This window comes from Panthera tigris, chromosome E2 (assembly GCF_018350195.1).
Source record: "Panthera tigris isolate Pti1 chromosome E2, P.tigris_Pti1_mat1.1, whole genome shotgun sequence".
Classification (NCBI taxonomy): domain Eukaryota; kingdom Metazoa; phylum Chordata; class Mammalia; order Carnivora; family Felidae; genus Panthera; species Panthera tigris.
In genome coordinates, this window is record NC_056674.1 from 47,059,397 (window position 1) to 47,077,328 (window position 17,932).

At 40.2% G+C, this 17,932-nt stretch overlaps 2 protein-coding genes across 5 annotated transcripts in view; one reads left to right on the plus strand and one right to left on the minus strand.

Moving 5' to 3' along the window:
• The window catches only part of PKD1L3 (polycystin 1 like 3, transient receptor potential channel interacting), a 76,035-nt gene extending 61,773 nt beyond the window's left edge, over positions 1-14,262 (plus strand). The window contains 13 exon segments of the mRNA XM_042968083.1: positions 3,427-3,547; positions 5,821-5,954; positions 9,249-9,380; positions 9,383-9,447; positions 10,058-10,137; positions 10,139-10,216; positions 11,422-11,585; positions 11,638-11,684; positions 12,142-12,243; positions 13,689-13,774; positions 13,776-13,814; positions 13,962-14,058; positions 14,188-14,262. Coding sequence (XP_042824017.1) covers positions 3,427-3,547; positions 5,821-5,954; positions 9,249-9,380; positions 9,383-9,447; positions 10,058-10,137; positions 10,139-10,216; positions 11,422-11,585; positions 11,638-11,684; positions 12,142-12,243; positions 13,689-13,774; positions 13,776-13,814; positions 13,962-14,058; positions 14,188-14,262 — 1,220 coding nt within the window.
• Positions 14,263-15,298: 1,036 nt separating this feature from the next.
• IST1 (IST1 factor associated with ESCRT-III) overlaps positions 15,299-17,932 on the minus strand; it is a 47,129-nt gene continuing 44,495 nt past the window's right edge. For 3 of the 4 annotated variants that reach the window (XM_042969755.1, XM_007074928.3, XM_007074927.3), the window contains exons 9-10: positions 17,862-17,910; positions 15,299-16,698 (exon numbers count right to left, since the gene is read on the minus strand). In XM_042969755.1, the coding sequence (XP_042825689.1) occupies positions 16,499-16,698; positions 17,862-17,910 (249 nt within the window). In that variant the 3' untranslated portion in view covers positions 15,299-16,498. The remainder of the gene's footprint in view (positions 16,699-17,861; positions 17,911-17,932) is intronic. The other variant, XM_042969756.1, reaches the window with a different exon arrangement.

Consider the following 17,932-nt stretch of genomic DNA (forward strand, 5'->3'; position numbering starts at 1 on the left):
TATTTACTTCATTTATTTCAGCTCTTTATTGTTTCCTTCCTTCTGCTAACCTTGGACTTTGTTCTTCTTTTACTAGTTCCTTGAAGATTTAAGTTAGCTTGTTTGTTTGAGATCTTTCCTTTTTCATAAAGTAGGTGTTTATTACTATAAACTTTCCACTTTAGGACTGCTTTTGCTGCATCCCCTAAGTGTGGCATGACATTTTGTTGGAGAACAAGAAGCTGGAGGCACCGTAAGAATGTCCTGAAGGAAAGGGACAGAGCGGCAAGGAACTAAAAGCAGTTCCATTCCCAGGTGGAAAGCCATTGGGACTGCACGTTCTCTCCAGAAGGATATCATATGGGCACCAGGCCTGGGATAAGAATGTTTTGTCTGGCACCAGATGTACTCATGACCTGGTATGGAATACGCTGCAGGTGCAGGACCTGTCAGGATGCCAAATACTATGTTGTATGTGCTTGCTGTTATCAGACAATTTGCAAAAATAAAAGAGGCTTGAGCCAGGGGACCGCTGCTTCAGCTCCTGGACAGTCTCAGCCCCTGCTTTCCAATTCTCTCGTCATCGCACCTTTAGGACCTCTCTACAACATTTATACTTCCATTTTTATTTGTCTCAAGGTACTTTATAATTTCCCTTTGATTTCTCATTTAACCCATTTGTTGTTCTGAACTGTATTGTTTAATTTTGTGTATATGTGAATTTTCCAGTTTGCCTCATGTTATTGATTTCTAGTTTCATACCATTATGGTCAGAGAAGATACTTGATATACATGCTTTCAATCTTTAAATTTGTTAAGACTTGCTTTGTGGCCCCACTTAGGATGTACACTGGAGAATGTTCCATGTGCACTTGAGAAGAACAAGTATTCTGGTTGAATGGAGTGTTTTGAATAGATCTGTTTGGTCCGTTTGGTCCACAGTGGTAACTAGTCTGCTGTTGCCTTAATGATTTTCTGTCTAGATGATCTACCCATTGTTAAAAGTGGGTTGTTGAAGTCCCCTACTATTATTGTATTGCTGTCTATTTCTTCCTTCAGTTAACATTTGCTTTAAATATTTAGGTGTTCCAATGTTGGGTGCATATATATTTATAATTGTTTTGTTCACTTTATGAAGTGAGCCCTTTATCATTTTATCACAAGTGACCTTCCTTGTCTGTTGTGCCCGAGTTTAAATGAAATTTTATTTTATCTGTTATAAGTTAGAGCTACTTCTGGTCTCTTTTGGTTACCATTTGCATGGAATATCTTTTTTCCACACCTTCATTTTCAACCTGTGGTGTGTACCTAAAACTAAAGTGAGTCTCTTATAGGCAGTATATTATTGGATCTTGTATTTTTACCAGACTCAATCATTCTGTCTTTTGACTGAAGAATTTATTCTCAACATTTAAAGTAATTATTGATAAGAACTTACTGTTGCCATTTTATTGTTTTCTGATTATTTCTCAGCTCCTTTGTTCCTTTTTCCCTCTCTTGCTATCTTCCTTTGTTATTTATTTTTTGTAGTGGTATGCTTTAATTCCCTTCCCTATATCTTTTTTTGTATCTATCTATATAGATTTTGCTTTATGGTTACCATTAGGTTTACATGAAACATCCTATAACCTGATAACAACTTATGTTCAATCACATACAAATACTCTATACTTTGGGGCACCTGGCAGGCTCAGTCAGTAGTGCATGCTACTCTTAATCTCAGGGTTGTGAGTTCAAGCCCCTGCTGGGCATAGAGATTACTTAACAAATAAATAAAAATAAACAAGATTGTGCTGCCTGTATATTGGGGAAAAAAAGAAAGAAAAACCCTCTATACTTTTTCTTCTCCTTCCCCTGCACTTTATGCAATTGATGTCACACTTTACTTCTTTTTATATTGTCATCCAGTAACCAATTATTGCAGTGGTAGTTATTTTTAATACTGTTGTCTTCTAACTTTTATACTAGGGATAAAAGTGATTTATAAACCATTATATTATTACCATATTCTGAATTAGACTATGTATTTACCTTTACCAGTGAGTTGTATACTTTCCTTTTGTTACATAGCATCATTTCCTTTCAACTTGAAGAATTCCCTCTAGCATTTCTTGTAAGACTGATCTGGTGGTGATGAGCTACCCTAATCTTGTGTGAGGCTCGGAATGGTTTTATCACTCCTTCACTTCCAAAGGACAGTTTTGTTGGGTTTAGTGGCTTTGGTTGGCAGTTTTTTGTTTTCTTTCAGCACTTTGAATATGTCATTCTGCTCCCTCTAGCCTGCAAGGTTTCTGCTAAGAAATCTGATAGACTGTGGGGGTTTCTTTGTGCGTGTAAAGTTATTTTTTCTCTTGCTGTTTTCAGAATTCTCAAGCTTTGAGTTTTAACAGTTTGATTATTATGTGTCTCAGGATAAGCTTCTTTGGGTCGATCTGACTTGGGGGGTCCTTTGAGCTTCATGTACCCACATGTTTATATCTTTAAGTTTTCATTTATTATTTCTTGAAATAAGTTTTCTGCCTCTTTCTCTCTCTCCTCTTTCTGGGGTTCCCATAATATGTATATTTGTTCTTTTCACAATGTCCAGAATTCTTATAGGCTTTCTTCATTCTTTGTCATCATTTTTCTTTTTGTTCCTTGAACTGGCTAATTTCAAATGACTTATCTTCAAATTTACTGATTCTTTTTTCTGTATGATCAAGTCTGATGTTGAAGCTTTGTATTGAATTTTTCATTTCTATTACTGTATTATTCAGCTCCAGAATTTGTTTAGTTCTCTTTTGTGGTTTCTACTTCTTTATTAAAATTACCATTTGGGGGGTACCTTGGTGGCTCAATTGATTGAGCATCCAACTCTTGATTTCAGCTCAGGTCATGATTTCATGGTTCATGAGTTCGAGCCCTGCATCAAGCTCTGCGCTGACAGTGCAGAGCTTGCTTGGGATTCTTTCTCCCCCTCTTGCTGTGCCTCCCCTGCTTACATGCACATGTGCTCTTTCTCTCTCAAAATAAACTTAAAATTACCATTTTGTTCATGCATTGTTTTCCTAATTTCATTTATTTGTTTTGTCATGTATTCCACTGAGTTTCTTTAAGATGATTATTTTGAATTCTTGTGAGGCAGTTCATAGATCTTCATTTCTTTGGAGTCATTCTTTGTGACCCATATAGCTTTGCATTGGTATTTGTGCACTTGAAAGAGAAAACACATTTTCCAGTCTTTCCAGACTGTTTTTGACAAGTAAAGACCTTCTTCTGTCGTTTCCCAAGGCTAATGAGATTACCTCCAGAATCTCAGTTGAGTTGGGATGGAGCCATGTCTTGTGGCTATTGTTACATCTGCAATGGGGTCCACAATTTGTGGGCCTGTTACCAGAGGCTTAGGTGGGTGTGGATTCTATCTGGTCTCTGGGTGAACAGGACTTACTCCAGAACCTTGTTCACTAGGACTAGCACTGGGACAAGGGTCTGCTTCAGAGTTGGCATATAGCAAGCCTATTATCAGGTGCAAGAATGAGTGTGGCTCCCACCAGATTCCTGGAAGGGCTCCTGCTGGGTCCCTGGGCAGGTGAGATGGGCCCTGGACTGTGGCTGAGAAGGACTGGAACCACCTCCCAGGGCTCTTCAGGATCCACAGCCAGGACCAGTGTCTACAGACCTGGTTCTGGAGGGATGGATGAGTGTGTCCCCCACCCGATCCCACAGTGGGTGGGACGGCTTCCTGACAATGGCTGGGATGGCCTGGAGCCAAGTTAGAAGGAAGTTTCAGGATCTAAACTCAGACATGGTTGCTAGGCTTGTCTCCAGGAGCATTAACGGGTGTGTCCCCCAGCAGGTCTCTGGACTGGCAGGACTGCTCATGTTCTATAGCCAGAAGGGGCTGGAGTCTAGTTGAGGGCCGTTCCAGTGAGTTTGGTGAGTTTGTCTCCAGGAACCTTTGAACTGTGGCTGAGAGGGACTGGCACTGGGTCACAAGCTGTTTCATGGTCCACGGTCAGGACTGAGGTCTGCAGTCCTATTATCCAACACACAGACAGGAGTCTCCTGGTGCATGGTGCTGGTGGCAGGACCAAGACCGAAAGGTGCTGTAGCCAAGTGCATAGGGGGACAAAGCTATTTCTGAGTCTGTCGTCAGGACCACAGTTTGTGAGTCAGCCACCTGGGCACGCACCTGCTTTCTCAGAATGGCCTTTTGTCAGTCTTGGACTCCACTGGGGTTTCACAACTCCCTACCTTTGGATCCCAAGGCTCCCACAAACATACTTTTTTTTCTGAGAATGGTTGCCAAATTATTGTTGCTAAGAGCAGACGCAAGCAGAGGGCCTCCTGTTTCACCATCTTACTGACGGCTTTCAGTCATCTTCTTGTCTGGTTGCATTAGCAGAAATTCCAAATTCTGTTTTTTAAAATAGCAAAAAAGGGCATTTTCTGTTACTAATTTGAAGTATTTTTAAAAACAGTTTCTTGTACTCTTTCATTAGGATTTATTACTGATGGGAACTCCTTTCTTTTGGGCAATGTTCTGCTTCATCACATTCACGTTCCTGGTGCCATACTTCTCCCAACTGGAGTATCTCCCCAAGAACAAGTGAAACCATCTCACAAATCAGGAGGATACAGAGAACTGTGGAGTCAACGGGGGCTCCCCTGATACGAACATCACAAAGTCAGACAGCATTTGGCGTTATCAGGATCAAGAGATACTGGGTGGCTATCCTATCCAAGGGGAATTTGCCATTTACTCAGGAGGAGGGTATGTTGTGAGACTTGGAAGAAGTTCCAGTACTGCAGCCAGGTGAGCAAGATGTGCACTTTTGTCCATTCTTAGGGCAATTAGGAATTAAGGACCCATTTGAGTAATTTCTACAGCCACTATAATGCTACTCTGTTGTCTCCTACACTTGTAAATACTTTTTAGACTTTAAGGAAATGTATCTTTTAGTTGGAAAATTCCTTGTTCAACCTCAAACTGTAGGTATGTTTTGGTTTGGCAGTTTTCCCAAACTCATTTTTTTTTTTTTTCTCATCTGGAAAAACACCTACCAATTTCAATTCAGGTATCTCTAGTTTAGGCAAACTATAATCTTCAAATTTAAGAGGCATCATTGCCCTTTATGAACCATAATCATCCAAGATTCAAAGTTAAATTGCCAGAATTTGTAGAATGGTTTTATATGTGTATGTGATAAAAATCTTTCATTATGTATGAAAAAGCTTAAAATATCTCTTCATTTAAATTTACAGCAAGAATTTACTCAAAAAGAATGATGCTGGGGCGCCTGGGTGGCTCAGTCAGTTGAGTATCTGATTCAGGGCATGAATCCAAAGTTCAGGTCATGAATCCAAAGTCATGGGATCCATATCTGTGTCAGGCTCCACACTCCCTGCTTAAGAGTCTCTCTCTCCCCTGCTCTCTCTCTAAAATTAAACAAAACAACAACGATGCCAACCAAATAATGACATTTCCACCCCTCTCAAACCTGAATAGCTGTTAAGATTAGCACTTAACATTTAGAAGTAGGAGTAGAGTAATAGGTGGTTGACGTAAAATTAATTCTACCCTAGATGTTAAATGCCAAATATGTTTTCTTGAACATTGAAGTTTGGTGTGAATACTATTATGAAAACCTTCATCTTTGTAGCTAAGTTTATATTAGTGTTAACTAACACTAGTGAAAGTTTGAACATTAGTAATAGTATTTAATAGGTAAACTAGATTTGGAGATGTAGCTTTGCATACTACACTGGTACGAAGGTGATATTGGAGATGCCAGGGCATTTTTCTCCTTTGCAGGGTTGAATGGAGAAGGTAGCTGGTAGCGTGCTTCTCCGTCTTCCCAGAGTTCTGCGGCATCTTGAACAGAGCCACTGGCTTGACCATTGCACCAAAAGCCTCTTTGTGCAATTTGTGGTCTTCACTGCTAATGTGAACCTGTTGTGTGCAGGGACCCTGATTTTGGAGTCCAACAACATGGGTATGAAGACCTCTTCTCCCCTCTCTCTCTGACCTGCGTATCACAGGAGAAGGCTCAGTTTCTTCATACCATTAAAAGACAAAGTTATCAGGGCACCTGGGTGGCTCAGTTGGTTGAGCGTCTGACTTCAGCTCAGATCATGATCTCACAGTTCGTGAGTTCGAGCCGTGCGTCGGGCTCTGTGCTGACAGCTCAGAGCCTAGAGCCGCTCATGCTGTCTCTTTCCCCACTCGTGCTCTCTCCTTCAAAAATAAATAAAAACATTAAACAAAAAAAGTTAAAGTTATTAAAAGTCAACTAGTTCAAGGCAAAAACTAGCAGTCCTCTCTTCCTCCCCACCTCATGGCCCTTCCCAGAGACAGCTCCTTCCAGCTTTTTAAACTGGTTCTTTGAAATTTAAAAATTAACATGATTAACGATTTCATGAATTTTTAGTTGTAGGTATTATCTATTTCTTTTTTCCTCTACTGATGAACATTTAACTTTCTTATATCCGATGCATATCCCTAACACACACATACACACCTTTTCTCTTTCCTTATCCCAATATAGTAATAATGAAAAGAAATATTAAATTGTGACTATACAAATGATTTTTCAAAGATGAGCCATGTAACATATTAGTTAAATTTCTTTTCTTCTACATCTTTTTCCTTAGAGTTTATAATTACCTCCCCCTTTTTTTTTCCATTTGGTTTTGCATGGATCTATCACTGAGTCATCTCCAAACTCCTCCAAAAGTAAAAATCTCATTCTGTTCAAAAAGTGTCAAGTAACCTTCATTTTAACCTTTAACAGATACAAGGACCTCTCTAGGGCCCTCCATCCTTTTGGTACAGTAAAGATTGGTTATTTTCTAGGTCTGCATTATAGCACTCACCCTGGAATCTCCCTAGGGATTACCTTGACCTCTCTCCTCTGCTGGATCTTTCTCCTGGATCCCATTTTTCCTCTGCTGCTGTACTTTATCATTTAAGCTAGAGCACATCATCCAGGAAATTACTGCAAGGGTGCAAAATTAGTAAAAAGTGTGCAAAAGTAGTTAATTTTTTGAAGCCTTCCATGTCTCAAAATGTTATTCTGCCATAACATTTGATTGCTAACAATTCTGGAAACAGTTGTCTTCACAGAATTTGAAAATTATAGCTCCATTGCTTTCTAGCTTCTCAGGTTGTTGTTAAGATGTATAATGATGTTTGATGCCCCCAGCTCTCAAAAGTTTTTAGAATTTTCTCTCTTCAAGGTGAGTCTTTTAATCTGGAAATGTGTCCTTAAGCTCTGAGAAATTTTCTTACAGACTTCTATTAATTTCTTCTCTATTTTTCTCTTTTCTTTTTCTGGTATTCCTGGCATTTTGACATTGGAGTGACCAGACTGATCCTTTGATTTTCTTGGTTTTGCTTTTCCTTCTTTTTTCTTCTAGTTTCTGGGAACTAAATTCAATAAATGGTTTGGAAATGGTTTAGAACTGAAGCATTCATCTTTATATTTCAAGAATTGTTTGCCCTTGTTTGTTTTTTTTTTCATAGTGTCCTGTTCTTTTATGGATGCAGTATCCTCTGAACTGTGAGGATGTTACAGGGTTTGTTGTTTCCTTTTCCTCCCCTGCTCCCTTTCTCTGATGCCTCTGAGCTTTATTTATTTATATAGTGATTTTACTAAAGTACAGAGACAGGAGGACCCTTGGGCAGAAAGAGCTGCCAAGCTTTTATTTTTTGATTTGTTGTTTTGTTTTGATCTCCAGTTTTCAGTGTAAGAGGTTCAAACATGTGGCCAGCTTTTCATATTGAAGAGGGGGACAGTAAAAAGCAAATAAATGCTATTTAGAAGTTATTTGCACATGGAAAGAGCTTGTCAACTGTTATCTAGGTCTATGGGACAGTTTTCACATAGAGGGACCCTCCAAACTCCTGCCTTGAGGATATAGGCTTGTTGGACCTCTCAGAGCCTGTGGAGAAAGGGGCCTGGGAAGCATCTCACCAAGCGGTATAAAAACTTTCTCTTAATTCTTTTCTAGTAGATCATACCTGGTGCCCCTGACTTCAGATTCTCTCTAGTTCAACATCAGTAGGAAATGAACCTTTAATTTTAGGGTGGTGGAAGGCAGGATGGGTAGCTAATACCTTGTTGCAAATGATGAGGAAGGAAATCTGGGATCTTGCAATCAATTCTTGTATTTTCAGTTCCACCTGACATTACCTTCAAAAGTATCTGATGCCTGTAATTTTCCTTTCTAGGCTTGCTTCTGGGTTTTTACACAGCTGATTTAGGTTTCAGCTTTCTTGACTCTGCTTTCAGTGTCATCCTTCTGTTGTCCAGCTTCCAGCAGTTTGTTGCTGTCTCTACCCTCCTCTTTTTCTTTGGGTTGTTCTTTATGCCTTCACTATTACTGTAGTGGCCTTTTTATGAGATTAGAGGGAAACTAGTATGTTCAGTTCCCCTACGTTTAACAGGAAGTCTGTCCTCGTCAAGCTTCATTTTCTCTTTATCTTCCCCAGAATTTGCCCCCCAGTATCCTTCCATTTACTATCAGGTGTTTAATCAGGAATTTTAGACTTCTCTATTTATTTCTAGATGAAGCGTGAAGGCTTCCTGTGGGTCTTCATAGGATTTTTCATTAGTAGTAATTACCTAAAAAATTAAAATTAAAAAAATAATAATAAAAAGGGGTAAACATGGGAAAGTCCCAGTCTTACGAGGTAACTCTGTGAAGTGGAACTCCTTTTATTTTTAAATGTACTTTCTACTAAGGGACACATCTTAATTCTAATATTTTGGGGCCTTATGAAAGTTTATAGTCACAAGACCTGTCATGATTTTATACACAACAGTCTCACTGTCCTGGGTGGAATCTGAGGCTTTTTAGTGTATCATAGAAACATCTGAGTGTTCACAGGATACTATTAGTATTCATGGGATATTAGTGCTTTACACTTAGTAAATTTGAAATGGCTCAAAGCATACTGATTTCGGAACGTGTATTTTAAGTAGCTTTCCCTTCTCCCCACACTTTACATCACGGTCGTCAGTTCTCTTCCAAACATCATATTGCAAGAGTACAACTAGTCAGTGTGTCTCTGCACCTGTTCCGGCTTGGCAAGGATAACACCTTTAATAGCTGTGAAGTCAGACACTGCCCTCATGGTCGGGTCACCAATATACCCATTCACTCTATTGATAGTGCAGCCAGCACATTTCTCCGACACATGCATGATCTCAGCTAATATCCAGTGACAGCTCTAGAGGAAATACCAAGTAAAATGTAGAGATTCAGGAACATCTGTAACAGATAATCCAGGAATCGTTGCACTGATTTCAAAGACAAATTTGAAAGGAAGAGGGCACAAGCTTTAAGGACTCTTGACTCCAGGTATTCTTTGTTCTCAGGTGCCTTCTTCACCTCTCTGAGGCTGGACGCATCCAAGAAGGACTTTGGTCTGTTATCTCACAAGTCCTCTGTTATCTCCTAGTCTGTTACTACGCCTTCGTACAGGTGAACTTAAAGTGTTAGATGTAAAAGATTCTTGAAGTTTCCAGATGTTATCAGGGGAGCTCTACAATGAGCTATTATTAGAATTAGGGCTATGACTTTGGTCCTTTCCAGAGCCTGAATTCAGTTAAAAGGTGACTGGCTTTCCACCAAGTAGCTCTTCCAGTTTTCAAGAGCTAAGGGATTAATCTCTAGAAGGAATTATTTTTTGTGTACAGTTGCATTATCCCTATATAAGGTAATAGCAAGAATTGAAAATATGAATAAATAGAGCAAGTATTCAAAAATACAGGTAACTGCACCAAAAGAGAATCTGTCATAAGCCAATACCTGTCTTATTTTCAGGCCTGAAAACGAATTTGGAAACTTTTTTAAATGTAAACAACAAAAATGAAATAATGTATCCAATGAAAGTTGTAGTGGAAAAGGTGAACTTTTCTGTAAGCAGCGGCTCTGAGTTACTACAGAGCAGACCAAGACCATAACCCAGTGTGTTCAAGTTAGATTTGACAAGTGCTCAGCTTAGTGTTTTGCCAGTATTAAAATACTTCGTTAGGGAGAGACCTGGCTAATCTTTAAGGCAAGCAGTAGTGACTGTGGCGTCTGTGTTCAGGGTCATTGGCTGAAACAGCAGAGGTGGCGGTTCTTCACTAGGAAAAGAAACATCCTGGACACGAGCATAAGCCTCATTAGCTGTCATCCTGGGTCTTGACATGAAGCTTACTTCTCTGCATAAGAAAAACATAGCACAATACCACTATGACCGTAACAGGTAAGAAGGAGACTAAGGAGCAAAGCCTATTCCTAGTCAACGTCCAAAGTTTCCTGATTACTCACAAGTATCCTTTCAAACTCCCTTTCCTCCTCCACTGCTCTATCAGACCTATATTTGTATACCAGAGTTAAAAACAGAACTCCGACTAATGTCCACAGCTGAGAAGACAGTTAACAAGAAACCATTTATACTGCCAATCATATTGAAAATGTCCTCTGTCTTCCTAATACTTAGGTATGTGTTTGTCAAGGATAATACATTCAAATTTCACACAGCAAGGACCTGGAATTAGTTATATTTTGCACCCTGACCAAAGAATAAAGCCTAAGGCATGACAAATGATCATGCTTTAAATAAAACTGCAACACAGTGCATTTTTTACATCCAAAGAGGGTTGCTTTCTGGGTAGGGATGTTCATGCATTAGCTTGTCCATTACTTAAGAGACATCTGGTGCCCCTTTGGGCACCTTCTCTGGTCTTTCCCATGGGGAGGAGCATCTATTTCCCAGGCCAAGTATTGCCATGTGGTACTTGACTTTTTCAGTGGTCACTAGTCTGGATTGTTGATCTGTGTAATGAAGCAATGTTCCAGGTCAGACTTACAGAGGGTTGTTTATGCAGGGAGTGTGTCTGTGCAGTTAAATCGTGTTGACAGTTGAGGTCCATCTTGCTGTATGGCACTGCCTAGGTCTTAGACACTGGGACAGTTTGTGATCAGACACCAACTTGCTCTATGGGGTCTTTCCAAGTTGCAATACAAGATTGTGAATGCATTTCTCATGTAACACCCTTCCGTCTAGTTTACCTATCATCTTTCTACTTTCAGCACTGTTAAACCTATTAATTATCCTACAGAAAACAGAGTAGCATAAGGGCACATCTCCTTAGGCTAACTCCTCTCCTTTTGAGGAGAGATTTAACTCAAACCGGAGCAGTGGACGAGGCTGGCCTTGATTTGCAGGATGAATTTGGAGTAATCTCCTAGGGGTTGCACTTCAGGGCTTCTGGGGATCTCCCAACCAAATACATGGCCTTTTGCCAGTGCTCTCACATCCACAAGTACCAGAGGCGACACTGAAAAGAAGAGTTCTGACATCAACAAGTGTTTGACCCAGTAGGACTTGCAGAGATGCTACACTTCAGCTGGAGAAGTGGATAGCATACACTTCACCTGAGTGACTGTCAGCCTTGCTGGGTACAGGTTCATCAGCTTCCATGAGGCAATAAAAGTAAACTCAGCAGTCGTTCACCTCATGGGCTTCCTGGTTCTACTGGCAACTGTTCAGCTGTGGAACCTGCTGGATCCTAACCCCAGGCTGCAGGTCGTCAGTAGAGCACCCAGCAAAGCCTGGGTGGAACCTGCTGGATCCTAACCCCAGGCTGCAGGTCGTCAGAGCACCCAGCAAAGCCTGGGACAGCTTCCTGCTGTTCATCCTGATCCTGCTGACAGGCTATGCCATTGCTGTAAGCCCTCGTTCCCACTGCCTTTTCCTAAAAGCTGTGCTGGCCTTGGAATCACATTGCCTCCCTGAAAAAGCACTGTATGAGAAACCATCAGTTCAAGTTAGCAATAAGTTCTGGAGAAAAGAGTGAAGAAATCTTTTATAGTTCCATACTTAACTAGTAGTGAGACTTAAATGCAGAAATTTGTCTCATCTAAAATTTAGCTCACAGGTTGATGTGAAGGTCAAATTAATTGATGAAAACACTACGTAATTAAAAAGGAAATGTGTGTGTGTGTGTGTGTTGGTGGGGGAGGGTTTCTTTTAGGCATAGTGATTTGAATGGCCACTAAAGCATTTCTTTCATTTCCATTCTCTTGTTCTGTGTTGGCCTCCTTATCAAGCACCTCAGGAGGGAAAGAACTGAAACCAGCTTCATTACTGTCTACCTTCTCCTGACTGGTCTTTGTCCTTTCCAGTTTAACCTGCTGTTTGGATGGAGCATCTGGGACTACCAAACTTTTTTCAGCTCAGCAGTGACTGCTGTTGGTCTCAACATGGGAATCTCTCATCACAAGGAGGTAAAAAACCCCATCACAGTTTTCCCGCAGGATTCTATTTGGTTTTTTACACTTAAGGGGAGAATTGCTTACAAAAAAAGCAGCCCTTTCTGCACCACTGCACACTGGAAAAGGGAGAGTAGATCCTTTGCCTTTCCATTTTATGGTGCTATCTATGAATACAATCTGAGTGGCTGTTACTTTCAGAAATGTGCCCTTTTCAAGCACCTAGTCCCACTTTCCTCATTTCTTGTATTCTTAGACTTATTGCCAGGACACTAGGCCTCAATTTATACTCTCATAACCTACCCAGATTAACATTATTTGCTGTTTCTGTCTCAATGGCCCTTTGAGGTATACAATGAAGTATACTTTTAAGAAAATTCGGCAGGTATAATTCCAGAAAGAACTGCAGTATTTGTTTATAGTTAATAAATGCTCATTTCAGACAGCTTGTATTCTCCCCCTAAGAACTACCAACACAAGTCTCTTCTATTCAGTATAAAAAGTATAAAAAATAAAGTAGGGGGGCGCCTGGCTGGCTCAGTCAGTAGAGCATGTGACTCGTGATCTCAGGGTGAGGAGTTTAAGTCCCACAGTGGGTGCGGAGCCTACTTAAAAAAGATAGAACAAGGAAACCTAGATGAGGATTTGTAGCCCTAGCATATATAGATTTGATTAGGACAGAAAAAAACGACAATTCAAATTAGTGAATGAAGCCATCACTCTTGGAACACTTTATTTACTAAAGCTCTTAAGGAAGTAACAATCACAACAATAAGCTTTTGCTAACACCTCCTTTTTGACTTAACTCTTTTTCTGCTTTAATCATAATCATATACAATGTGAAGGGAAAATGGAGTGTACTTATTGGGCAAAGTCTTACAGCACAATCTGAGATTGTCTCAAGTTACTTGATGACCTAGATAGAGTAGCTATAATTAAGCACTTTTAAGTGGATGATGTATTGTTACTAGGATATATTTGGTCATACAGATTTCCATCACAGTGGTATTTATTATAAACATTCACCCTCTGAGTTGTTGGGCTGTTTGGTTTTTTTAACGGTACCCTAGTGGCAACAGTGAATGAGCCAAAATATCAAGGGAAAAAGTGCATCATTTGTTAAAATGAACATGTAAATTAAAATGCTGTTATGGAAACCACTCTAGTAACCCTGTATTTGAGAGATGTCTTTATGCTGAAAAGACAGGCAAAACTCAGCAATTACACTTTTAAAGATAACACTTAAACACTGAAGTCAATTATTTTTATACCCACCCAGTCTATCATTCTTTCTCTTCTGTCCACTCAAAAGTATTTTCCTTTTTAATAATTTTGCTTCTCCAAGTTTCCACCAAATATTTTATGTGACTATATCCCAAACATAAGCATATAACTTACATTTTTAAAGTAGAAATTAAACTGACAATCTTTAAACTCAAAATTTTATTGTCTCTTTCCAGGTTGTTGTTTTAGAGCCAATCCTGGGTTCTTTTCTGATCCTCACCAGTGTCATCTTGATAGTACTTGTGATCATTAACCTTTTTGTTTGTCATCCTCATGGCCTTTGGTAAAGAAAGTCCCTTAAGGTAGGTAACTCTCTGACTCAGTAACTGAAATATAAATGTCATGATTCTTCTAGCATTGGAAAAGCTCAACTGTTGCTGCTCTTAGGCGGACATAATGCACAGTATTAGCATATTCCCTTTATTGGTCTCTGCCAACCATTTTTATAGGAAACCCAGTTTACCAAGACTATATTATGTTCTATATCCACTGTCCTATAAACACCTGGTCCTCCGCTATTTAGCAGAAACACTCCAATGCCTGACAGTAAATCATAAAAGGAAATTTCCAGTATTACTATTCATACTTTTTTTTGGTATCTTGTGGTACTTTTTCTCTCCAACATCAGGATCAATTGTTAATTTCCCCCACTCTTCTCCTTTTGTCTTTGAACAGACTCTAAAAGAAGGTGCATTCACAGATGGTGCTGCAGAGAGTTTGCTAGGAATCCAGCGGCACCAGAACACATGAGCAAATGATGATAGCAATGGGCATTAACAGTGGAGTTTTAAAAAATGAACTATCTTAATCATGTTCATTCCCACCCTGGCTTATTACTACTTAGCATATTATTACTTATCTTTGCATGGCACAGTTTAGAAAATTACCAATGTTTATATATAATGCACCGTTAATTTTGTAAATCACTGAGGAATCAAAATCCCCCGTGGCTGCAAGTTCTTCTGTTTATAGATCACGGTCAGGAAAGGGTTAACCCTGTAAGAGTGATACAGAATAATCCAGCTCTGCTGCCAAACAACAAGTAAAAAAACACTCATCACCAATGTTTCAGTATGGCTGTCGGAAATACAAATGAATCACAAGTGGGCTCACAGCAGCTTACTTTTTTTTAATGTTTATTTTTGAGAGAGACAGAGCACAAGTGGGGTAGGGGCAATGAAGAGGGAGACACAGAATCCGAAGCAGGCTCCAGGCTCTGAGCTGTCAGCACAGAGCCCAACAGGGATTAGAACCCACTAACGGTGAGATCATAACCTGAGCTGAAGTCAGACGCTTGACTGACTGAGCCACCCAGGCGCCCTGACAGCAGCTTATTTTAAAGATAAATGCATGAGGTTTGGGTAATGGAGAGCCCTGTCCCAGAGGAGTAACCAAGCAAATTCACAAATGCTATCTAGGCTTAAATACAGAAGTTGAGGGGCGCCTGCGAGGCTCAGTCAGTTAAGCGTCTGACTCTTGATTTCGGCTCAGATTATGATCTCATGATTCATGGGTTCAAGCCCCACATCGGGCTCTGTGCTGATAGTGTGGAACCTGCTTAGGATTCTGTCTCCTTCTCTGCCCTTCCTCTGCTCACTCTCTTGCAAAAATAAACATTAAAACACACACACACACACAGAATGAAATGGGCTCCTCGCTGCTGCAGGCATCCCCATGAACCAGGGAACCAAAGAGTTAAGGTCTGGCTTGTGCCCAGGATGGGTCACTGCTTAAAATAATCTCCACTAAAATCCAAATGTGCACCTCATCGTTTGACCAAACCAAATTCAGCAAGGCACAGAATTTTTAACTTTATTATCAGCTACTGAGCTATGAGATAGATACAAACCAATCAAAAACACTAAAGTTGCTTGAAACAAGTATATACATTACACTACACATAAGCCAGAGTCCTACCTTCTGATCCCAAAACCATCTCTCTGGGGAAGGACAGCCTTATCTACAGGGAAAAGGAGCACATTAAGTTACAATAGTAATAGTCTCATCCATCTAGGAAAGTAGTGAACTACAGCCACGTTTTTTATGGGCACCAAAAAATTTTCTGAAATTAGTCTTTAAAGGTTCTCTTAATCATAAAGTTTTCAAATGAAAACAAGAACCCTTCTTCTCCTGTAGGCATTCCAGCTCACTACCCAAGAGATTTGAGTACTTCTATTAAGGCACCTGGAAGCCCACCTTAGCCTTGAATGGTGACTTCTGCCCAACATGTGACCTGTCCGCCATTTGCCAGTAAATGCAATCCAACAGAACATGCTATGGGGAAAAACAGGAATTTATGCAGTGTTGCCCTCTGGTAAAAGGAGAACACAGCACTCAAAGCAAAAGGCCACGGAGGGCTCCCTGAGAATCCAGCAGAACTAAGAGAAGCCTTCAACTTTCCAAATAAACTTTGCAACTGGATCCAGGTAGAACAATGCCCTGCAGCAAGAAGTAGTGTATATGCCAATGAGAGGACCCAGCTTCCAAGAACTATTAAAGAGGCTTCCAGCATCAGTCTCTCTTCCCATTCATATCACACCTTTTTGTCTTGATTCTTGCTCACCACAAATCCCTCTGTACAGAGGGGTTTGTTTCTAAATCTAGAACTTCAGCACAGGACTGAGAGAGACTTCATGAAGTAATGTCCTCCGTGTCCAGCCATCTTTGGCAGCTCTCCTTACAATGCTTTCACCTTTTCCCTGCGGAGGGACAGGACAGGTGATGGGCGAACCTGGGATCACACTCAAAGGAGACGAACAAGCAAGGTTGCCAAGGCTGCTCTGGCCTCGTTGACTCTAATTGTTAGTCTCTTAAGAGCAACAGAGAACTGGAAAGCAGCAGAATTTAGAGCAGGAAGAGAGCCCAAAGGAAAAGTGTGCTCAGTGATGGTAAGAGATGAAAAAGAATTGCACGGAGATTCTTTGTTACAAGGAGAAATAGTGCCTTCTCAAATCCCAGAGCCTGGAGGTTGCCTGGCTTAAGAGATCTAGGTTTTCTTTTTTAACTCTTCAAATCTCCGGGAAAGATCATCAAAGTCAATGTCCTCAGATGCTGAGGTGTTGGCACCAGCAGATGCAGTCGGTAGCGTGTCTGGCACAGACGGCAACTCTGGTAGTACAAAGTTGTCGCAGGTGTCCACAGGTCTGGAAGGGGGCTTTGCGGGGGCTTCCGGCTTGGGCCCAGGACCTAATTAAATAAGGGTAAGGAGCCCAGTGTTACAAACACCAGAGAAGGGGCTCAGATCCTCAAAGCCCACAATCCCCTTTGGCAAAAACAATGTAACTATCAAAACACAGAAGAAAAATATTAAAGATCAACATTCCCTTTAATACAATTGAATCCTGTTTTACTTTCCTATGGTAAGAAGAAAGATTAAGAGAAATTCCAGGTGTGGTACATGAAACCAGGTACACAATGCATTCTCTTAGACTGTGCCCTTTCACAAAGGTCTGCTCCCGTAACAACAAAGTCCAAGGGGTGGCACTAAAATTCTGTTGGAATGAGCCACTCTTTAAGGATTAGGGGAAGAAAAATTTTATAAGGAATATTAATGTCTACATTGTTTGATGTAACAGAATCAGAATTTCCACTCTTCCATTCTGTATTTTACAAGTTAAAATCATCCCCCTTTCCATTTGTATCTAAGTTCTAGAAAAGGTGAACCTAAACTATAGTTTTAGAAAATAAGAACAGTATTTGCCTCCAGGGTAGAATGGACTGGGAAGGAACATAAGAGAACTTTCTGGGGTGATGGAAACTTTCTACACCTTGGCTGAAGTCACTGTTACGTAAAATCAAAACTCATCAAAATATATACTTCTGTGTATTTTTTTCTATGTTAATTATACCTCAACAAAACAACCATCCCCAAATTTTAAAAGCATCCCCCCACCCTGGGTTTCTGAAGTGCTAGTAGTGTTTTTTCTGAGTGGATGGCCACACAGCATGCTTGCTCTGTGAAAAGTCACTGAGCTATTCACTATGGTTTTATCTACTGCCCCCTCATTAATGCCCAAGTTTGTTAATATAAACATGTATTTATATAAATACAAATAATTTTGATACTTCTAATACAATGAAAGTTGAAGCAGCAAGAACATCAAGAACTTGAGGTTGCAAGAATAATACCACCAACAGAAACAAGGAACTTGAAGATTCTCTGGGGCCAGAAAGGTATTTTCTTTACGGACAAGGGAAATCCTGAGTTCTATTTTTGTCATACTACACTCAGGGAAAGGACAGGGCATGTGGGTAAAATGCCATGGACATGAAAAGTTTCTCTGAGGTGGAAGCAGTAATGAGAAAACAGCAAAAAGGTTCAGCACTGAGGGTTTCTGACTCACACTCACCAACAATCTGTGCAGAAGAGACATTCTTATCAGCATTAACGTCATCAACCTGAAACACAAATACTGTTACC